At 43.3% G+C, this 22,058-nt stretch overlaps 1 protein-coding gene across 1 annotated transcript in view; it reads right to left on the reverse strand.

Annotated features, from left to right (window-relative positions):
* LOC309564392 (uncharacterized protein) overlaps window positions 1-22,058 on the reverse strand; it is a 135,317-nt gene that overhangs the window by 28,704 nt on the left and 84,555 nt on the right. Inside the window, exons 15-24 of the mRNA XM_082269021.1 lie at window positions 18,432-18,575; window positions 18,110-18,269; window positions 17,896-17,993; window positions 17,644-17,782; window positions 14,748-15,406; window positions 12,328-12,610; window positions 9,247-9,479; window positions 7,589-7,745; window positions 7,129-7,260; window positions 5,051-6,028 (exon numbers count right to left, since the gene is read on the reverse strand). Coding sequence (XP_082125147.1) covers window positions 5,051-6,028; window positions 7,129-7,260; window positions 7,589-7,745; window positions 9,247-9,479; window positions 12,328-12,610; window positions 14,748-15,406; window positions 17,644-17,782; window positions 17,896-17,993; window positions 18,110-18,269; window positions 18,432-18,575 — 2,983 coding nt within the window. The remainder of the gene's footprint in view (window positions 1-5,050; window positions 6,029-7,128; window positions 7,261-7,588; window positions 7,746-9,246; window positions 9,480-12,327; window positions 12,611-14,747; window positions 15,407-17,643; window positions 17,783-17,895; window positions 17,994-18,109; window positions 18,270-18,431; window positions 18,576-22,058) is intronic.

Here is a 22,058-nt window from a genome sequence, read left to right on the forward strand (position 1 = left end):
TGGTCTCTATATCCCCAGTGCCTTCCAGTGTGGTCTCTATACCCCCGGTGCCTTCCAGTGTCATTTCCATACCCCCAGTGTTTCCCAGTGTAATCTCCATACCTCCTAAACTGCAAACTCATGTGGGATGTTCCAGGTCTGCAGTGGTCACGACCGACTAAAAATGGTCCAAGGAAGGAAAATCAGTGAACCAGTGACAGGGTCATGGGGGGCCAAGGCTAATTGATGCACGTGGGGAGTGAAGGCTGGCCCATGTAGTCCGGTCCAATAGAAGAGCTACTGGAGCTCAAATTGCTGAAAAAGTTAATGCTGGTTCCAATAGAAAGATGTCAGAACACACAGAGCATCGCAGTTTGTTGTGTATAGGGCTGCATAGCCGTACTTAGGTCAGGGTGCCCATACTGACCCGTGTTCACGGCCAAAAATGCCTACAACCAAGACATGATCTTCAGAACTTGGCCCCGGAGCAATGGAAGAAGGTGGCCCAGTCTGATGAATTCAAGAATGGTTTGAGGAACACAACGAGTTCAAAGTTTTGACTTGGCCTTCAAATCCATTCGAGCATCTGTGGGATGTGCTGGAAAAACAAGCTTGATCTATGGAGACTTCACCTCACAGTTTACAGGACTTAAGGATCTGCGACTGACAGCTTAGTACCAGATACCACAGCATACCTCAAGAGGTCTAGTGGATTCCATGTCTTGACTGGTCAGGGCTGTCTGGGAGGCAAAAGGGGGATCTACTCAATATTAAGTGGGTTATCAGAATAATATGCCTGATTGGTCAGTTATACCCCTGTTCCCTCAGATTAACGAATGTTCTCTATTTTTTTGCAGCTACCATTTATTAAAGCACCCTAATTTTGCCCCCCCCTTTCACACTGCAGAGTTTATCATCCATATGTGCAACACCTATTTTCCGGTAGCTGCGTGCTTTAGTGAGTCTGAGAACCGCAACCTGGGAGCTGCCTGCAGTGCAACCCATCTCCACCTTCAGGAGCTCTAGAGAAGACTTTAGACTCTGCGCCTCGCTTCAACTCTTCCAAGGGCCCTCACCTTCACTGTACATGCAAGCAGACTGGGTTTTCCCCAGACAGTACCAATAGCTATCCTTCCTGTCCTAGACTCTTCATATACCTCAACTGTATCCTGTGTACCTGCATTTTCTGGGACCCCTGTGCACTTCTATGTTTCTCATTCATATTGTACCCTGTGGGTTCCTGAAAGCTCAGCATCCCACTGATGCAAGATACTCCTGTCTGTGAGCTCTGCACCCCAGTTCAGTAATTGTTTCCTACTAGTATTCCTTGTCCTGTCTTCCTATAAAACCAGCACCCCAGTGCTGTACTATACTCCTGCAACTACTGTAAGCAGTGCTGTATTTTGGTCTAGGCCGACAAGGCCCAGGCCTAAGGTGGCACTTTGCAGGGCGGGCGGCAAAAAAGCCGCCACCCGCATGAAAAAAAAAACCCATCCGTCCTCTGAGTCCCAACTCCCGTGTCTGCCTCCCGCGGCCGCCTCCCGCACTCATACAGTCCCCGGCGGCTTGCTATAAAGTGGCACTTATCAGCATTCGGTTCAGGTGGCACATTCTTAGGTGGGGGGGGGCTTTTCTGTCACTCACAGCCCCACTGGTTGCTCTCACTAATCCTCTTACAGACTCAGAGTGAGAGCAAGCCTGTTAGCTCCTCCCCCCCTCTTCACACTGCAGTGTGTGAGAGCAGCCACCTGCTCTGTTCCCTCCCCTGCTTCCTCATTGGCAGGGCGAGGGAGCCCATCATTTGTCAGGACTCCATGTGCTGCAAAGCATCGTGGGACATGTAGTCTCTATCACCAGCGGCCCCATATCAATCCCTAGGGGCAGAGACTACACTCCCCAGCCTGCCCACAGGAGGAGATGGACAAGAGGCTGCAGGGGAACAGAGGGTCACTCAACAAGGCAAGAGGACAGAGAAAATGTAAGTGTTTGTGCTTTACTTTTTAGAGCATGAGAGTGTGAGGAAAAGTCATGTGGTGAGTGTATATGTGATGGGAAAGCATCTGGTGAGTGTATATGTGATGGGGAAGCATCTGGTGAGTGTATATGTGATGGGAAAGCATCTGGTGAGTGTTTATGTGATGGGAAAGCATCTGGTGAGTGTATATGTGATGGGAAAGCATCTGGTGAGTGTATATGTGATGGGGAAGCAGTGACACGTGTGGCTCACTTGGTGTGTTATGAAGATTGTATGACCAGTGTGAATTTGGGTACAGTTTTTCCACTACAAAGGAAGATGAATTGAGAGATTTAAAACACATGTTACTGCTACTCACATCTTCCATCTATATTATGCACTGGATCAGTGGACACTGTTAGACCATTGTTTAACACCAATGCATTTTATATTAGCTTTGAAGCGCTGCTATTTACCAATGTTATTACATGATTTGGGTAAATTTATAGAGATGATGTTAAGCACTTCTGGACCGAAAGGTTTTACCCCATTTCATGACAAGGCCATTTTTTGCGATTCGGCACTGCGTTACTTTAACTGACAATTGCACGGTCATGCGAAGCTGTACCCAAATAAAATTTATGTTCTTTTTCCCCCCACAAATAGAGCTTTCTTTTGGTGTTATTTGATTACCTCTGTGATTTTAATTTTTTGCGCTATAAACAAAAAAGTGTGACAATTTGGAAAAAAAAAACAATATTTTTTGCTTTCTGCTATAAAACATTCCCAATAAAAAAAAAAAATTAAAATCTATTTTTTTATTCATTTTAGGCAAATTTTATTCTGCTACGTATCTTTGGTAAAAAAAAATATCCCAATAAGCGTATTTTGATTGGTTTGCGCAAAAGTAAATTTATGTCATTTTTATTTATTTATTTTTTACTAGTAATGGCGGCGACCTGCGATTTGTAGCGGGATTGCAACATTGCAGCTGACAGATCAGACAATAACTGGCATTTTTAAACACTTTTGGGGGGGACCAGTGACATTACTGCAATAATCAGTGCTACAAATATGCACTGTTACTGTAATAATGATACTGGCAAGGAAAGGGTTAACCCAGGGGTGATCAAAGGGTTAAGTGTGAGCCTAGGGGAGTGTTTTCTAACTGTATGGGGAAGGGACTTGTGAAATGAACACAGAGACCTTTGTTCCTAAATAGGAGGATCACAGGCGCTCTGTGATCATTTCAGAGAAAAGAACGGTCTGGTCTGCTGTGTTTACAACAGCAGACGGTTGTTCTCTCTCAGCGGGGAGCGATCACGGGTGCCCGGCGGCAATTGCAGCCGCCGGCCCCGTGGTTTGGCTACCCCGCTGCTTAGCGGGGGCCCCCAGGAGTTCGCTCCCACGAACTGATGTACCCATACAAATCAACAAAATATACAAGTAGGCACTTTGTACCCACTTTTAATATACAGAGAGGAAGAGGTGGAGCTCTAAGAGGAAAAGGTGGAGCCTAAAGAGGAAGGGGTGTAGTTTACAGATGACAGGGCGGGTCTGAAACATGAAGGGTGTGGCCTTGAGAGGAAGGGGTGGGTCATAGTTAAATTAGGGGGATGCATGAGTTTAGTCCGGCCTAGGGCAGCACTAAACCTAAATACACCACTGTCTGTAAGTCCTGTGTTCCATGCTTCTCATTTTTGTTTTTCCCTGTACCTGGTCAGCTTTAACCTGCACTGGTGCGCTTTCTGAGCAGGCTGCAAAGGCAGGTCCACAATCCCAACATACTTGACAACCCCCTTTCAAACAGGCTGAGTCTGCAGGAGGGTCGGTAGAGGGAGCGGTTGTGCAGGGGAGCAATGCTGAGTTTGCTTTAGGTCAGTAGAGGGAGAAAGGGTGCAGGGTAGCCAGGCTGAGTTGGCAGGAGGTTCTGGAGAAGGAGTGAGTGTGCAAGTCAGCCAGGCTGGGTCTGCAGGGGGTTCAAGAAAAGGGGTAAGTGTGCAGGGCAAACCCAGGTCTGAGGACTTGTCCCACAGACAACAGACCTTCTGTTGATAGAAGGCCATAACCATGATTTTCCTTCTTTGCAGAAGCTATTTCAGATGGCTGGGAGTGAGGGCCAGCTTAGGAAGTTTAATCACCCATCTGGGAACTGTTAGCTGATTTATGGTTACACCCCTGCAGACATCTTTACTCTGTAAGGACTGCACTATGAGTGCAAATATTATCTTTAGTTTTGGATAAACTGAAAAAGGGCAAAGACTATTGTTTGATTAGATCTCTGTCATGGCCTTCCCTTATTGTCTGTTGGTGTTTCCCCATGTTAAGTATCTGTACCCTCTGGCACCCACAGACCAACAGGCTAGATACTCAATCTCTCAACTCCCTCTTTAGCTCTGGCAGACTATACAGCAGATAATATATTTACTGTCTCTTCATTTAGAAAAAAAATAACCTTCTCCAAAGGCCAAGTCACCCACATAGTGCTGCTGGTGAAGAACAAGTAATGGTAACAGAAACAAAAGTCCACATTATGGTTTAACAATGGGAACTTTATTGTATTGCTGTCACTCAATGAATAATTTTATGGAACGTATTAAAGAAGGACAGCCTGAGACCCCACCATTGTTCCCAGAGAACTTCTCTGAATAAAAATCTAGGTCTAGTGTAAGAACAAAGGACAGCCAGAGACCCCACCATTGTCCCTAGAAAACTTCTCTAAATAAAGAGTAAGTCCAGTGCAAGAACGGAGGAAGGTCCGAGACCCCACCATTGTTCCCAGAAAACTTTCTAAATAAAATTGAAGTCCAGTGCAAGAACAAAGGATAGCCTCAGACCCCACCACTGTTCCCAAAGAACTTTATTAATGAAAGAAGAAATCCAGCCAAAACTTTCTTTTTCATTTTTGACAGAATGGAATAGATGCAAACCACTTTTGGGTTGTTAGTGTCCCTTCCTCATCTTTACCGTTCTACAGACATAATTCAGTCTACGAGACTCCACCATGAGACTATAGAACTCCATCAGTTTTTCAGTGGCCTTGGGTGGTGTGTGTTCTCTGGTGGATAATTATTGGAAAACATTTGCCTCATTCTCATCAGGAAGATGGTTTCTTACTAATGTGAATCCTCATGTGTTTGTCACAGTTCCATTTAATGGAGAAGCACTTTCCACATTCAGAGCAGGAATAGGGCTTTTCACCGGCGGAGTGTGTTTTCTGGTGGATAATTAGAGTCACTTTCTGTGCAAAACTTTTTCCGCATTCTGAACAGGAAAACGGCCTCTCCCCAGTGTGAATTCTCATGTGCTTATCACAGTTTCCTTTATCGGAGAAGCACTTTCCGCACTCAGAACAGGAAAATGGCTTCTCACCAGTGTGAACCCTCTGGTGTGTTTTGAGTATCGATTTTAGGGAGAAAGACTTTCCGCACTCAGAACACAAGAAGGGCTTCTCTCCGGTGTGGATTCTCTGGTGTTGAACGAGTTTTGATTTGTTTGTGAAGGAGTTCGCACACTCGGAACATGAAAAGTGTTTTTCACTGGTGTGGATTCTTTGGTGTTGAATGAGTATCGATTTCTTTATGAATGACTTCTCACATTTGGAACAAGAAAAGGGTTTTTCACTGGTGTGGATTCTCTGGTGTACAACGAGATTTGACTTTTTTCTGAAGGACTTCTCACACTCAGAACAGGAAAAGGGTTTTTCACCAGAGTGGATTCTCTGATGTTCAATAAGATGGGATTTCTTTATAAAGGACTTCCAACACTCAGCACATGAAAAGCGTTTTTCACTGGGGTTACTTCTCTGGGATACAACAAGGTCATGTTTTTTTATGAACGATTTTTTACAATCCTGAAAAGGATTCAGATTATTGGGGGAAGATTCCTCAGGATTAGATGGATCCAGGGATTTTTTTGCACTGTGAAAGCTTGATGCGACATTTGGGATAATAGTATGAAATTTATCTTTGGCATCCTCGGAATTAAGCCGATCTATCGATCTTACCATATGATTAAGTTTTTGATGTATATTTTGAGTAACAAGGCTTACTTCTGGACAATATTGTGCCAAGCCATAATCTTTCTTACTGAAATCTTCAGATGAAATAAAACATTCCTCTGAGGTATTCCAGCCATTATGTCCTCCTGTCAGAAACATGTTTTTAGTAATAATAATTATATATATATATATATATAAAAAAAAAATAATAAAAAGTGATAAATTTATTGCGCTATAATCAAATTAATCGTGAATAAATATAGTGTGTATTCAAAACGGTAATACACCAACAGAGGTAACAACAATGACAGAATAGAAGTCAGATAGGGTGGTCGATACAACCAACCATAGCACGCTAATACATATTACATACACTAATGATATTGCTATAGAAGGAAATCAAGATGGACCTTTCTCCACCTATTTGTTGGGAACATGACATTACATTGAGGAAAAGGAATAACACTTTCATTTGCTCTAAAGTATCTCCAACTGAATTTGTTGGGAACATGGCGTTATATTGAGGAATGGGGATGGACCTTTCATATGGTGTACAGTATCTCCTGCTCATCTGTTGGGAACATGATTTTATAGTGAGAAAAGGTGATGGACCTTTCATATGGTGTACAGTATCTCCTCCTCATTTTTTTGGGAACATGATGTTATATTGAGGAATGGAGATGGACCTTTCATATGGTGTACAGCATCGCCTCCTCATTTCTTTTGAACATGGCAATATATTGAGGAATGGAGATGGACCTTTCATATGGTGTACAGTATCTCATCCTCATTTGTTAGGAACATGACATTATATTGAGGAATGGAGATGGACCTTTATATGGTGTACAGTATCTCCTCCTCATTTGTTGGGAACATGACACTATATTGAGCAATGGAGATGGACCTTTCATATGGTGTACAGTATCTACTGCTCATCTGTTGGGAACATGATGTTATAGTGAGAAAAGGTGATGGACCTTTCATATGGTGTACAGTATCTCCAATGCATGATATGTGGTATAGGTTCACTGGACACTTTTCCAACATATCGTAACAAACCACTTTATTTCTTTTAAAGGATAGTGCACCCTGTCTAAAAATGTAAAATGGTTTACTGATTTGTCATAAATTAAAATGTGAAAAAATTCACTTAAAATAAAAACGTGAAGAGCTGTTTTATTTTTATAATACTTGCCTATGCTGACATCTAGAGAAGGTCCCTCCTTGGTAATTGTCACCTTCATTTCATCTTCTTTTATAGACAGTTGATTTCCACTCACATGAATTTCTTCTTCCAATTTCACCTCAGTTTCGATATAAAACATTTCTATTCCCTAAAAAACAAATTGACAGTGAGCACTTATATCCTGAGAATACAGGAAGAATATAATCTAATACAGTTAGAGCCAAGTTTGAGTTCAACATTGCCAGTCCCATCTACCTGATGATGGTGAGGGATGGTGTGATCTTCCTGTGTTGAATTCTGGGAATACAGAGGACGGGGACATCTCTCTGGTGGGTTCCCATTACTGGATCCATCTGTAGGAAACACACACATTGACTGAATACATTGTTTCTATGTGTTTATCAGATGATGGGGGATCTAGGTGGACCCTCCATACTGCTCTCTCCTTTACAATGAAGTCTCCCCTTACCCGGTGATGTGAGGGGCTGCTGATTCTTCTTCATGACGTCCTTGTAGAGATCCTGGTTTCCTTCTAAGCACTCCCACTCCTTGGTTTTACTTTCCTCCTCCTCTTCTACTTTTATCTCTTTTTTGATCCTAACATTCAAATGGCTCCATTTTCCACTCTGAATGTAAAAGAAAAAATAAAATAGCAAAAATGCGCTTCTATGGAGACATCTTGACACCTTATAGGAACCCGACACGCACAATGATACAGTCACCATCCAAACACATCCCTTGTCTGTTACTGAATAATAACCCAGAATTCCCGGCACGGCTCACCTCTTCCATCAGGAGGTCAAGGATCTTCTTGGTGACTTCTAGAATCTTCTGCTCATTGTTTCTTTCTGGAACCAGTAACGAATGTAGAGGAACCACAATGTAGTTCTGTCCATCTCCCGATGTTTTCTTCACAACTATGTTATCCTGTAGAGAGAAATTAGTAATCACTATATACATTTCCCAACAACAGAAGTTACAACTTGCTGCCATCATCGACCCTCTTTGCTAGGATCTAATCAACAGCCACTTGTAGAGGTAATGATATTTCTTCTCATATTTGCAAATAGGCTTTTGAGTTGTTTCCAGTCACTTTTTATCAGATACTACTATGCCAAGACAATATTAATTGCAGTGCAGGACATCAAACTGCAACTTCCTGAATGTATGGTCCCTCTTTGTAATACTTTGGGGTCTTCCTTATGATGTGGCAGTTTGAGGTCATAAAGAAGTGAATTCTTAAGCATTGAAGAAGTCATGACCTTAGATTAAGAACTAAGCAATGATTGATGTGTCATGAAGGTTATTTGGCCGGCTCATTGATACTGATCAGAAAGACATGAGAACATAGGCGTTGTCTAAGGATGGGGCATGGAGGGAACACTGATCAGACTTAGTAATAATATCCAGTTGTGTTTTGGCAAGCTTTCCATTTTACGGCAGCTCCCAACCATCAGAAAAGCAGTACTAAGATGTCATCTATGCCAAAGATGCCTACAGAGCATCTGTAGGACCAGCACCTTATTAGCACGGTACAGAGCAGCATGAGACTTTCCCCCGTTATAAAATGTCTATGGGAGGCTTTAGACCAGTGGTCGTCAATCTCAAAGTTATAGAAGGCCTCAATCGTGACCCCAAACACTTCAAAAGGGCTACGCTACACAATAGCAGTGTGGTTTCCTACTCTGAGGTGCAAGTTAGACCACCCATTCAAAATAAATGGGTTGTAACGCAACTTAATGTCCTACAATGTTGGTCCTACTGCATTTTTTGCAGTATACCGTGAAAGAGAAAGTGGGATTATAATAGGCCCCATTAATTGTGTAAGTAATCGTAGTAGTTCCCCCCCAGCATTGGTGTCAGATGTATATACATACATATATACTTTATTATTTTTTTTAAATTCATCTAGTTGTGAGTACAGAGCAATGTTTTATAGAAATGTGTCCCTAATTTGCCATCAAAAGAAAAAATTGTTACAGGAAAAAAGTAAAAAATATATACCCATTAGACACTACTGGTGATATGCTGCTGGAATAAAACTGGAGCAAAGTTATTTTTCAGGCCGCTATCAATCAATAACATTAAAACAAATGTCTTGGTTAATGCTCCCAGAATCCTCCTCACCTCCCCGGTCAGCAGGTAGACAATCTCCAGGGTGAGCTGTAATATCCTCTTCATCAGATTGGTGCAGTTTGCCTCCATTGCTCGCAAACTCCATTCACTTCCAACAATAGTGGCCATCCCCCCAATGCTAGGCATCATGGGTAAAAGGCAGGCTCTTTTGTACTTTTTTCTTCTCGGCCATTTTGTTGTAGCCCAACAGACCTGAAGGAACACACTGTTCATCATAAACCAACCTGAATAATACCCACCAAAAACTGAAGTCAGTTGAGAGCAGGATTAATTCCTAAGGCACGCAACATGTTCATTTAGTTGTATGTAGTGATGGGAGTCACTTTGGGGGGGACTCGTGGAACCCAGCCTACCTTAGAGGGGTTGGGAAATCCCTGTCTCAGCTCCCCAGGTCCCTCTTATGTATAAGTCACCCTGTGTCTATTAGAGGCACAGGGTGACCAAGAAAATGATGGACAACTACTTTATGGACACTGAGAATATGGTTTGAATTACTTCAAATGGAACAGTAATATTTATCCACAATATCCCTCAAGAAATCTGATACATTAATTTCCACTGTATCAGAAGGATGGAACGTTGTGTGGGCTTTGCCTTATAGATTATTGTAGGTAGGAGCCGGACAGCCTGCTACTGGGGTCTCCTGCTATTGTCTGTTTAACCACTTCTGGATCGGAAGGATTTACCCCCCCCTCCTTAATGGCCAGGCCATTTTTTGTGATTCGGCACTGCGTTACTTTAACTGACAATTGCACGATTGTACAATGGGGTGCTTTCTAACTGTGTGGGGGATGTACTTATGGAATGAACACAGGGACCTGTGTTCTAAATAGGAGGAACACAGGAGCCTTGTGTTCATTTCTGACAGAACAGCGGTCATCCGTGTTTACAGCGGCAGACTGCCATTCTGTCTCCACGGGGAGCGATCGTGGGTGCCCGGCGGCAGTTCCTGCAGATCAGCTTACCCTGTGGCGAATGGGCGTGCGCACACCCCCACTCATGGTCCCGCGATGTACAGGTACGTCGTTTCGTGGGACAGAGCCAACCTGCTGCAGTATATGTATTGCTGGTGGTTGGCAAGTGGTTAATAAGTGTTCTGTGTTTATACTTAGGATAATGTGTATTGTACTTTATGAGTTCAATGCCAGCAAATCTGACCTGGAATAAGATCCCTGATTGTCCAGGTGGCTAGTTTAATTAACTTAATGTTTATCAATGGTAATTATATTCCTGTGTACAGTTCATATTGTTAGGGTAATATGATCGGGAGGGAGATGTCCTCTTGTGTGGTATACAGTATATCTTGTGTGTTTGTCAAATAAACGGTCCATTTTTTTTACAAGCTATTGTCGGCCAGTCTTGTTAAAGGCTGGAGGAAGCAGTATATATGGGCTACAATAATATGGCTGCCCCCAGAAGCTTATCCTCATTGATCAACTATAGCAGGGGTCTCCAAACGAAAGCCAGCCGTGCATGGATTAAAATACAGGCGGTTCACGAGGAGACCGGTAAGATTCAATCCATGTATGGGCAGGCTGATTGTATCCAGGTCAATCCATCAATCGACTTGGCTAAAACCAGCCTGTCGGATTATTTACATTCGATGACTGCCAGCAGCTAAAGGTAGACCTCAAGAAAATAATTGCTTGGGCAACTGCGTGACAAATGAGGTTTAATGTTGAAAAATGTAATTTGGGAGAACCTCTGGGGGATTCCAGGATGGAAGAAGATCTGGGGGTCCTAGTAGATGACAGACTCAGCAATGGTGTGCAATGCCAAGCTGCAGCAAGCAGAATATCAGCATGCATTAAAAAGATTTACTCCAGAGATAAAACTATAATCCTGCCACTTTATAAAACTCAGGTCTAGCTACATCTGGAGTATTCCATCCAGTTCTGGTCACCAGTCCTCAGGAAGAATGTGCAGGAACTGGAGAAAATCCAGAGAAGGTCAACAAGTCTAATAAGGGGACTGGAGGACCTCAGTTATGATGAATAACTACACACATTAAACTTCTTCTTCCTGGAGAAGAGACACTTAAGAGGAGATAAGATAGTGATTTACAAATACCTCAATGGTGATTCTAGCATAGAGAAAAAAAAATATTTAGTGGCAGGGAGTTTAAAAAGACCCACGTCCGTTCAATTCATTGAAACTGGAGGACAAGTGGTTTCATCTTAAACTGCAGGGTTCTTTACTGTCAGAGGGGTAAGCATGTGGAATTCCCTTCCACAAGCAGTGGCATCCACGTGAAGTATTGACAATTAAAAAAAAAATATTAGATGGACATCTTAGCAATCGCAACATACAAGGATTTGTGAATTATTACTGAAATAAACTCATGCACACACCCACACAGATTGAACAGAATGGACTGGTGTCTATATTCAAACTTACCAAATATGTAACTATGTAAAGTAGAAATCCAGCCAAAATGTAATTTTCTATTTTTGATAGAATGGTGAAGGTGAGAACCTTTGTCAGGTTACTTCGATCTGCATTGCTGTTGAGGAAATTTCTCTAACTTTCTGTCCCAGGGACACATAAATCCATAAAAATCAGACTCTTCAAACTCTTCCCCACTCTACTAAATAGTAAATGGTTTAATTGATTCCCCCTCAATTTTTGTCTGCATGGCACATGGAAGAAGGGAAAATCCTCAAAATGGAAAAGGGCAAACGCTTGGGTTTTAGGCAAAATGAAGATGCACAATAAATAATAAATCAAAATATTTTTCAGAGGCCTTGGGCGCTGTGCGTTCCCTGGTGGAGAATGAGTGTCAATTTCTGCGCCAAACATTGGTCTTATTCTGGACAGGAAAATGGCTTCTCACCATATGCTTTTTACAGGTCCCTCCATCAGAGAAACACTTTCCACACTCGGAACAGGGAAAGGGCTTCTCACCAGTGTGAACTGTCTGGTGTTTATTGAGATTGGATTTCTCTGAGAAACACTTTCTACACTCAGGACAAGAAAAGGGCTTCTCGTGGTTTGAGCTCTCTGGTGTTTATCAAGTTTGGATTTCTCTGGGAAACACTTTTTGCATTCAGAATGGGAAAAAGAGCTTCTCACCAGAGTGCACATGGACGAGAAGTGTGACTCTCTGGTGTTTAATGAGTTTGGATTTCTCCGAGAAATACTTTCCCCACTCAGAACAGGGAAACGGCTTCTCACTGGTGTGAACTCTCTGGTGTTTATGGAGTTGGAATTTCTCAGAGAAACACTTTCTGCACTTGAAACAGGGAAAAGGCTTCTCGCCAGGGTGAACTCTCTGGTGTTTATTGAGTTTGGATTTTTCAGAGAAACACTTTTCGCACTCAGAACAGGGAAATGGCTTCTCACTGGTGTGAACTCTCTGGTGTTTATTGAGTTTGGATTTCTTAGAGAAATACTTTATGCACTTGGAACAGGGAAACAGCTTCTCGATGGTGTGAATACTGGTGTTTATTGAGTTTGGATTTCTCAGAGAAACACTTTCTGCACTCAGAACGGGCAAAGGGCTTCTCCCTGGTGATAACTCTATGGTGTTTGAGTTTGGTTTTCTCAGAGAAATACTTTCCGCAATCAAAACAGAGAAACGGCTTGTCGCCGGTGGGCACTCTCTGGTGTTTATTGAGTTTGGATTTCTTAGAGAAACACTTTATGCACTTGGAACGTGGAAACAGCTTCTCGGAGGTGTGAACTCTCCGGTGTTCACACCGGTGTGAACTCTCCGGTGTTTATTAAATTGGAATTTCTCAGGTAAAGGACTTTCTGCACATGAGAAGAACTTCTCACTCCCAGAACACGAGATGGGCAAGTAAATGTAATAAGTGGTAACAATACATATAAAACTAAACAAGAGGCCATACTATGGGTTACAAATGAGAACTTTAATTTTATTGCTGTAACGCAATGAATACTGTTATGTAGCTTAAGGAAGGACAGCCTAAGACCCCACCAATGTTCCCAGAGAACTTCTTCAAGTGGAAACTCAGGCAAAAGGTCTTTTTCCAATTTTGATAGAATGTTTTTTTGTTGTCTGTATCTCTGTTGAAAAAATGTCCTGGTTTCTTGTCCTAGTTACAATTATCATCTGGACTGGAAGTCTTTTCGCTGGTGGCATGTACAGCCAAAAAAAAACAAAAAGAACAGGTCAATCTCTCCTGCACCCTACTAAATAATGAGTTTTTTGGATGCCTGTGTGCTTGTTGGAGAGATTTCCCCTCAGTTTTTGTCTGTCTGACACAACAGGAAAAGGGGAATATTCCCAGAATGGACAAGAGAAAAAGTTTAAGTTTTAAGCAAAACTACAACATGAACAATAAAATAGAAATTGAAAAGAAGAGACCACACAATAAGAATAAAACCACAATTTTCCATATTCGTTGGCTGATCCTTTCAAGACCTAAAACACACAGCAGAGGGCACTATCTAAGTACAGTATTAAAACATTTATTGTAGGATAAAAAAAAAATTGGCAACTCACATGAAGTAAGTTTGTGAAGGCATGTAGAGCATAAGAAATCAGGACATTCAGGGAACCTTGTAGAAGAGGCATCCAGTCCATAAATTGTGCAGCACCGCCGTTGGCTGGGTAGGCATAGGAAGCTCAGAGCACTTCCTGTTCAGGAGGGGACTCTAGAGGAACTCTGTGGATGATGTAAGACACTGGGTGATGTCCTGGGAGCATTGCTACATATTTCAAGGCGCTCCTGTCTCTTTGTCAAGCCTTGAAGCGCATAGCCATGCTCCCAGGATGTCCCCCGGCATCTGACATCTATTGGGTTCCTCTTGAGTCTCCTCCTAACTAGGCATAGGAAGCTCAGAGCACTTCCTGGTTAGTAGGAGACTCCAGAGGAACCCAATGCATGATGTCAGATGCTGAGGGACATCCTGGCGGTGTGGCTACACATTTCAAGGCTTGACAAAGAGGCCTTAAAACACAAAGTCATGCTCCCAGGACTTCCCCCCAGGGCCTGACATCATTCACCGTGTTCCCCTGGAGTCTCCCAACCAGGAAGTGCTCTAAATTTCCTATGCTTACTCAGCCAGCGACAGTGCTGCTTAATCCTTGGACTGGATGCCACTGCTATAGGGTTCCCTGGATGTCCTGATTTCTTAGGCTCTACGTGCCTTCACAAACTTACTTCATGTGTGAGTTGCCACGTATTGTAAAATAAATGTTTTAAATGCTTAACCTAAGTGGCGCCCTCCTCTGTGTGTTTCTACGTTTTGATTCAGAGATTTCTTCTATCTCTCTGGAGAAGTTTCATCTTGTAAAAGTAAGTTCACCAGAGTCAACCCCCGGCACACCTGATAAAGAATGGTTTATTGGACCCTTTGTTATGCATCCCAGTGTTTTTCTCTGCTATAAGGGGTTACCTAAACACTACTTCTGCCATAAAGACATTTCTTTTTTTGGCTGATCCTTTCACACTGCCTCATCTTTATCATACAATCGTTCTACTAGCATAACAAGAAACGTCACCATAAGTTTTTCAGTGGCCTCAGAGGTGTGTATTCTGGTGGATGATTAGTGTCATTTTCTGCGCAAAAAATTTGCCACATTCGGGACAGGATAAAGATTTCTCCCCAGTGTGAGTTTTCATGTGTTTACCACAGTTCCCTTTATCGGAGAAGCATTTTCCACACTTGTTACAGGAATAGGGCTTCTCGCCAGTGTGGATTCTCATGTGCTTATCACGGTTTCCTCTACTGGGGAAGCACTTCCCGCAATCCGCACAGGAAAAGGGCTTCTCGCCGGTGTGGACTCTCTGGTGTCTATTGAGTAGGGATTTCTGAGTGAAAGACTTTCCACACTCGGGACACGAGAAGGGCTTCTCCCCAGTGTGGATTCTCATGTGTTCGATAAGTTTGGATTTCTTCTTGAAGCACTTTTCACACTCGGAACACGTGTAGCGTTTTTCCTGAAAAGGAGGCAAGTTGTTGGGAGAAGATTCCTCAGGTCCATAAGGATCTGGTGATATATCTGCCCTGTGAAAGCTTGGTTGGGCCTTTGGGTAAATAGCAGGTGATTTATCTTTGGACTCCTCAGACTTATTCCGATCTGTTGATCTTACCATATGATTACGTTTGTGATGTACATTTTGAGTAACAATGCTTACTCCTGGTGAACACTGTGCCACGCCATTATCATCTTTGGGTCCTCCTGTTGGAAATATTGATAACAAAAATTAAAATCACAAATTGCTCCTATGGGTTATTCCCTGCCATGTAATCACCTTGACAGCACACCTATAACCGCCCACCTGCAAAGGGCAAGAAATAGAAAGAAGAAGTACATTTACGTTAAGCCAACCCCCCCTCCCCCCTTCTATACCACATACAATTGCATAAAAAAAAAATAAGACAAGTAAACACCAAGGAAGGGAGTAAGCCTGTCCTGCCGTAGTGAGTACATGGAAATGCCATTACCAGTAAAATTTGTTTTTCCAGTATGTCCCATGACAGCAAACCAGCAGATAAAAACCTATTGGCCTGGGAAACTGAAGATAAAACATAGCATCCAAAGTCTACCTCCTGATCCAAATACACATCCAGTCCGTGGCTCCGGATGAAAACCTGACTATGTTTAAGATCTACATTGTAGCTGGTAGAACACACCTTCAAATTCTGAGGAGGAGGCCTAATGATGGCTATATACGGGGCTTTTTTCTCAAAGAATGGGTGCAGGTACTCCTCTTTTCTTGTCTCCACCCCTACCCACTGCCTCTTTCAGAATATACAGAACCAAGTATAATTTTGTGGTAACAATTAGTTTGTATGGACTTTGTTCATGATAACAAGAAAGCAGTAATGTGTTGGAGCTGGAGAGAGTACAGAGAAGGGCAACAAAACTTATTAGGGGATTAGAGGACCTTAATTGTGAAGAACATTTAGAAGTGCTCAATTTATTCTTCCTGGAGAAGAGACACCTGAGAGGGGACATGATAGCAATTTACAAATACCTCAACGGTGATCAGAGCATAGAAAATAAACTATTCAGTCGCAAGGAATGTATGAGGACATGAGGCCATACAATGCGATTAGAGGAGAAGCGTTTTAACCTCGGGCTACGCAGGGGGTTCTTTACAGTAAGGGCTACAGGATTGTGGAATTCTCTACCACAAATGGTAGTAACTGCGGGGAGTATGGCTCTTGGACATACATCTCAAGGATAAAAACATTCAGGGGTATGGGAAGTATCCCCCAACAACAACAGATTCCCACAAGCAAGAAACATCATCGGTCAACCCTACAGCTCACCCCTGCACCCCATCAAGTGCTGGAGGTGCCAGAACGGTGTTCCAGCTAATAAAAATCCAAGGCTATATAACTGAAACTGATGGGAATGTTGGTAACATGATATTACATTGAGGGATAAAGATAGACCTTTCATGTGGTGTACAGTATCTCCTCATTTGTTGGGAACATGACGTTATATTCAGGAATGGAGATGGACCTTTCATATGGTGTACAGCAGGGGACTCCAAACTGCGGCCCGAGGGCCAGATGGGGCCCTTTGCTAGTCTTTATCTGGCCCTCGGGGCACTATTACTCCCATTGATATGAGGCACTATTCTTCTAATTCTTCCACCGATACTAATGATGGGATACTATTCCCCTTACTAATAGGGGCACTGCTCCTTTCTCCTATTGACCACCAAACCTGAAGCCATATTTATTCTCATTGATGCAGGGCCCGGGACATTTACTGCCCCTGCGTGCCACAATCCGGCCCTCCTAAAGTCTGAAGGATAATAAAACGGCCCTTTGTTTAAAATATTTGGAGACCCCTGGTGTACAGTATCTCCTCATTTGTTAGAACATTACATTATATTGAGGAATGGAGATGGACCTTTCATATGGTGTACAGGATCTCCTCCTCATTTGTTGGGAACATGACGTTATATTGAGGAATGGAGATGGACCTTTCATATGGTGTACAGTATCTCCTCCTCATTTGTTGGGAACATGACGTTATATTGAGGAATGGAGATGGACCTTTCATATGGTGTACAGTATCTCCTCCTCATTTGTTGGGAACATGACGTTATATTGAGGAATGGAGATGGACCTTTCATATGGTGTACAGTATCTCCTCATTTGTTAGAACATTACATTATATTGAGGAATGGAGATGGACCTTTCATATGGTGTACAGTATCTCCTCCTCATTTGTTGGGAACATGACGTTATACTGAGGAACAGAGATGGAAATTGCATATTGTGTACAGTATCTCCTCCTCATTTGTTGGGAACATGACGTTATATAGAGGATTGTAGATGGACCTTTCATATGGTGTATAATCTGAGTACCTAAACTTGATGGCAATAAATTGAAATGTGAAGGTATGTTTAAAATAAGTAAATGAAGTCCTGCATTTGGTATTATAGAATAGTTACCCGTGCTGCAATCTAGAGAAGATTCCTTCTTTGTAACTGTCACCATCATTTCATCTTCTTTTATAGAGAGCTGATCATCTATCTCATACATCTCTTCTTCCTCTTTAATCACAATTTTTATACCCATCACTTCTTCCCCCTAAAATTTACAAATTGATGGTGAGCACTATTATCCCGAGACCACATAGTCATAGAGGAATATCATCTAATACAGTTTAGAGCCAAGTTTGGGACATTTTCAGTCCCACCTACCTGATGATGGTGAGGGATGGTGGGACCTTCCTGTGTGGAATCCCGGGAATACAGTGGACGGGGACATCTCTCTGGTGGGTTCCCATTACTGGATCCATCTGTAGGAAACACACACACTGACTGAATACATTGTTTCTATGTGTTTATCAGATGATGGGGGATCTAGGTGGATCCTCCGTACTGCTCTCTCCTTTACAATAAAGTCTCCTCTTACCCGGTGATGTGAGGGGCGACTGATTCTCCATCATGACGTCCTTGTAGAGATCCTTGTGTCCTTCTAAACACTCCAGTTCTTTCTTCACACCATCCTCCTCATCCTCTTCTTCTTTTATTTCTTCTTTCATACTAACATTTATATTACTCCAGTTTTCACTCTGAATATAAATATAAAACAAAGTAGTAAAAATGCCTCGGCTCTTCCATGGAGACACACTGACACCTTATAAGAACCTGACACACACAATGATACAGTCACCATCCAGACACATCCCTTGTCTGTTACTGGATAATGTCCCAGAATTCACGGAACCGCTCACCTCTCTCATCAGAAGGTCAGTTATTTTCTTGGTGACTTCTAAGATCTTCTGCTCATTGTTTTTTTCCGGAACCAGTAAAGAATGTAGAGGAACCATAATGGAGTTCTGTCCATCTCCCGATGTCTTCTTCACAACTATGTTATCCTGTGGAGAGAGATTAGCAATCACTATATACATTTCCTAATACCAGAACCTAAGGACCCTGCATTCACTATATCTGGTCTCACACAGTACACAGTATAGGGTTTTAGTAAATATAAGCTGCTAAATACCTTTTCTCATCAGCAGTATATTGCAGTCTTGTGACTTCTATCAGTGTCTGGTTAAAGCTTGTAGGAGGAGTTTTAATTCTACTCTGACTGTCCTATGAGGCTGCAAGACCCTTGACCTTCTGTCTGGCCCATGCTGATTGGTCCTGTGCTGATCATATGCACCCTCCCAAGGAAAAAAAAAAACTCTCTAGCAATACACACCAAACTGAGAGTGCCCCCAGGCTCTGTACTAGAAGATGGATTGGGGATTGTGGAAGAATGGGAGGATCAGAGAAGACAGGCTCGAACAGCCTTTTTACACAATGCAGAGGATTAACCCCCTATGTTCCACAGTGAGTATAACAAGCATGCTTTACTGCATATACACACTGATTTTACTGTTGTGGGTTTAGTTAAACTTTAAGCCGGCCATACATGGATCAAAATTTGTTCCATGTATGGGCAGGCTAATTGTACCCAAGTTGGTCCATCAATCAGCTTGGGTTGATTCAGCCTTTCAGGTTTTTCTACATGCAATTACTGCCAGCCCCTAGAGCTGCTAGCAGTAATCGTATTCTGCCCACCAGGAAGGCTCCCCGCACCCCACACCAGCAGAACACAATAGCACTGCGAGGGGGCATTCCCCCATCAACACTGACTGTGTTAAATGTAGGAGTCAAGCGACTTTTCTTTCCTCCCTCATAGCGGAAGGAGAGAAATTTGTGTAATATATGAGCTGCTTTTGCCTTCTGGGCGCATAGCCAGCACAGACCTTGCTTGTAGAGCATAGTGTTGTATTGTTCTTGTCAGTTGTACCTTGATCTAACCTTATCTCTTAACTGTACAAAAGTCTTTGTCAATCCATCGATAGACTTGGGTACGAACAGCCTGTCAAATTTTTCTACATAGGGGAAGGCTTTAGACAGTCCTGGCCAACAGATCTTGAAATCAAAGCACCCGGATAGATTTGAGCAGCTTGTCTAGTCCCTATTCCACCTGAAATACATCAGCCATGCTTCTTCCCCCCATTGCCCAAACAGAAACACTAATGTGACCCGAATGGTCCTTTTTATGACTAAAGTTTGTCAAAAATCCATTTTAAGATAAAAAGATCATATATCTGACTGCTCTCTGATACTTATGGACAAAAATTCTCCAAAATTTGCCAGATCCAGAAATTATTGTCCACGGGGCACCTACAAGTAACAAAACCATTTTACATTTGATTATTTAGTTCTTCTGACAATAATAAATTAAGTCTTGCTCTGTACCCTCCCATTATAGTGTGCACACATGTGCGGGGCTGCTGTTAGAAACCACGGGGGCCCTATACAGCCAACCTGACAGGCCCCCCCTCCAAAATAAACACAATTTACTATGCTTCAGTTATGAATGAATACAGTGAGTGATCGGTACCGATCACTGAGTGTGTTTATTCAAGAAAAGAAGGGGCTGCTAAATATGATATATTTACCAAACCCTTTCCCCACCGTTCACCCTGAAGGATCCTATTGTGTGCTTGCAGCTACCGGAAGTAAGGAGAGGTGGGAAGCCAGCAGCACTGTGGGGGTGGGGGGGGGCACACAGGGGGTCCTGGGTAGCAGGGGGAAATGTATGGTGCTGAGTGAGGGTGATCGGTATGGCAGGGCGGCAATGACTGAAACCGATCCACTGTATGCCTCTTTCTGCAGCAGTTGAAAGCCGGTCGGAGGGAGAAGAGAAGAAGTCAGCTTTCAACTGCCGATCAACTTCCCTGCCCACATATGCTTCACCCTGCTGCCTGGGCCCAGTACAGGAGGACCGGTGGTACCCCCTTATAAACTGCCCTGCACATGTGCCCAGCCTTCAGATCCTGGCAAAGCCCTTTAGAACATCTGCATATGTGCAGGTGATTTCCCACACATGCGCCAAGACAGCAAAACTTTGGAACTTCCCTAAAGCCCCGTACACACGTACCGATCGTCGGCCGAACAATCGGCCGTCTTTTGTCCAGGGCTGTCCTGTCCGCTGAAAAGTGCAAAAGACTGCACACGAATTTTGTCGGCCAACAACAGCCGACTGTAGAAGTGATGTCATGTGATGGTTAACTTTCCGTGTCTTTTTTCTTCTCTGAGCATGCCCAGTCTTGCAAATCTGCTGATTGTCCGCCGAAATCTGTACTGACTGACGCACAATCGGCCGTTCTGTTGTCGGCGTACAAAAATTTTAATGCCTGCAGGACAGATTCTGTTCGGCCGAAAATGCGCTGTCGGAAGCTTCATACTAACAAGCCGACAATCGGTCGATCATTTGGCGGCCGAATATTTGCGGCCGACAATCGGTACGTGTGTACGGGGCTTAATACCTGTCTTTATTTGTGTGCGGGAAACCACACGCATATGCAGCTGGCTGGGAAAACCTACGTGGGTATTAATGTTCCTCAGGGCTCGTTCGGGACCTAAAGAGGGTAAGGGGAAAAAACATGAGAAGAATTAAGGAATTAACCAAATAAATATCACCGGTAAAACAAAAATTAAAATGTCTAACTGTAAATGGGAGAGGGGAGGAGGGAGAGGGGAGGAGGCAGCGCAACTTGATTTCTACTTCAGGGTGAAGGCTGCTTTAAAAAGCAGGTCTCATAACAACGGGCAAGAGCTGGAAGGACTAGCTCTCGATCTTATGATCCCTGTGATAGCCTATGGTTGGCTATCACAGTGATCAGTAAACAGCCAGGCTCTGTACTGTTTCTCCTCTTAGAGTCTCTTCACACTATGGCGACACGACTTCGGGGCGACTTAATGAAGCCGCCGTGCACCGCGACTTTGGCGCGGCTTGCACTGACTTCACATAATGGAAGTCAATGCAAGTCGCTCCGACTTCGGCCAAAAGTAGTGCAGGAACCTTTTTCGGAGTGACTTGAGTCGATCCTATTAGAACGGTCCCAATTGCACAGAATGGAGCATGACTTGTCAGGCGACCAAGTCGCCTGACAAGTCGGAACAGTGTGAACCGGCACTCAAAAGATACAATGTATCTTGTATTTAATACACTGTATCTTTTTTCTCCCTTTAGGGCTCTTTCACACATGGAATCCGTCGGACTGACTTTTTCTCAGCGGGGGATCGATCCGCTGATCCCCCGCTGAGCAGGAGGGTGACAGCTGTTCTCCGTGCTGTGTGCAGAGACACAGCTGTCCAGTCCCCATGCACCTCTATGGGGGAATCGGATGGGAACGGACCGTCTTTCCATTCTCATACGATCCCATCCGATCCGCTGGACGGATGAAAAATAGGGTTTCCATCCCTCCAGATTTGACGGATCGGATGTCAGCGGACATGTCTCCGCTAACATCCAATGCTCCATAGAGATGCATGGGGTGACCGTTCAGATCCGCCAA

Source organism: Pelophylax lessonae, assembly GCF_965119305.1.
Source record: "Pelophylax lessonae genome assembly, chromosome: 9".
Taxonomy (NCBI): domain Eukaryota; kingdom Metazoa; phylum Chordata; class Amphibia; order Anura; family Ranidae; genus Pelophylax; species Pelophylax lessonae.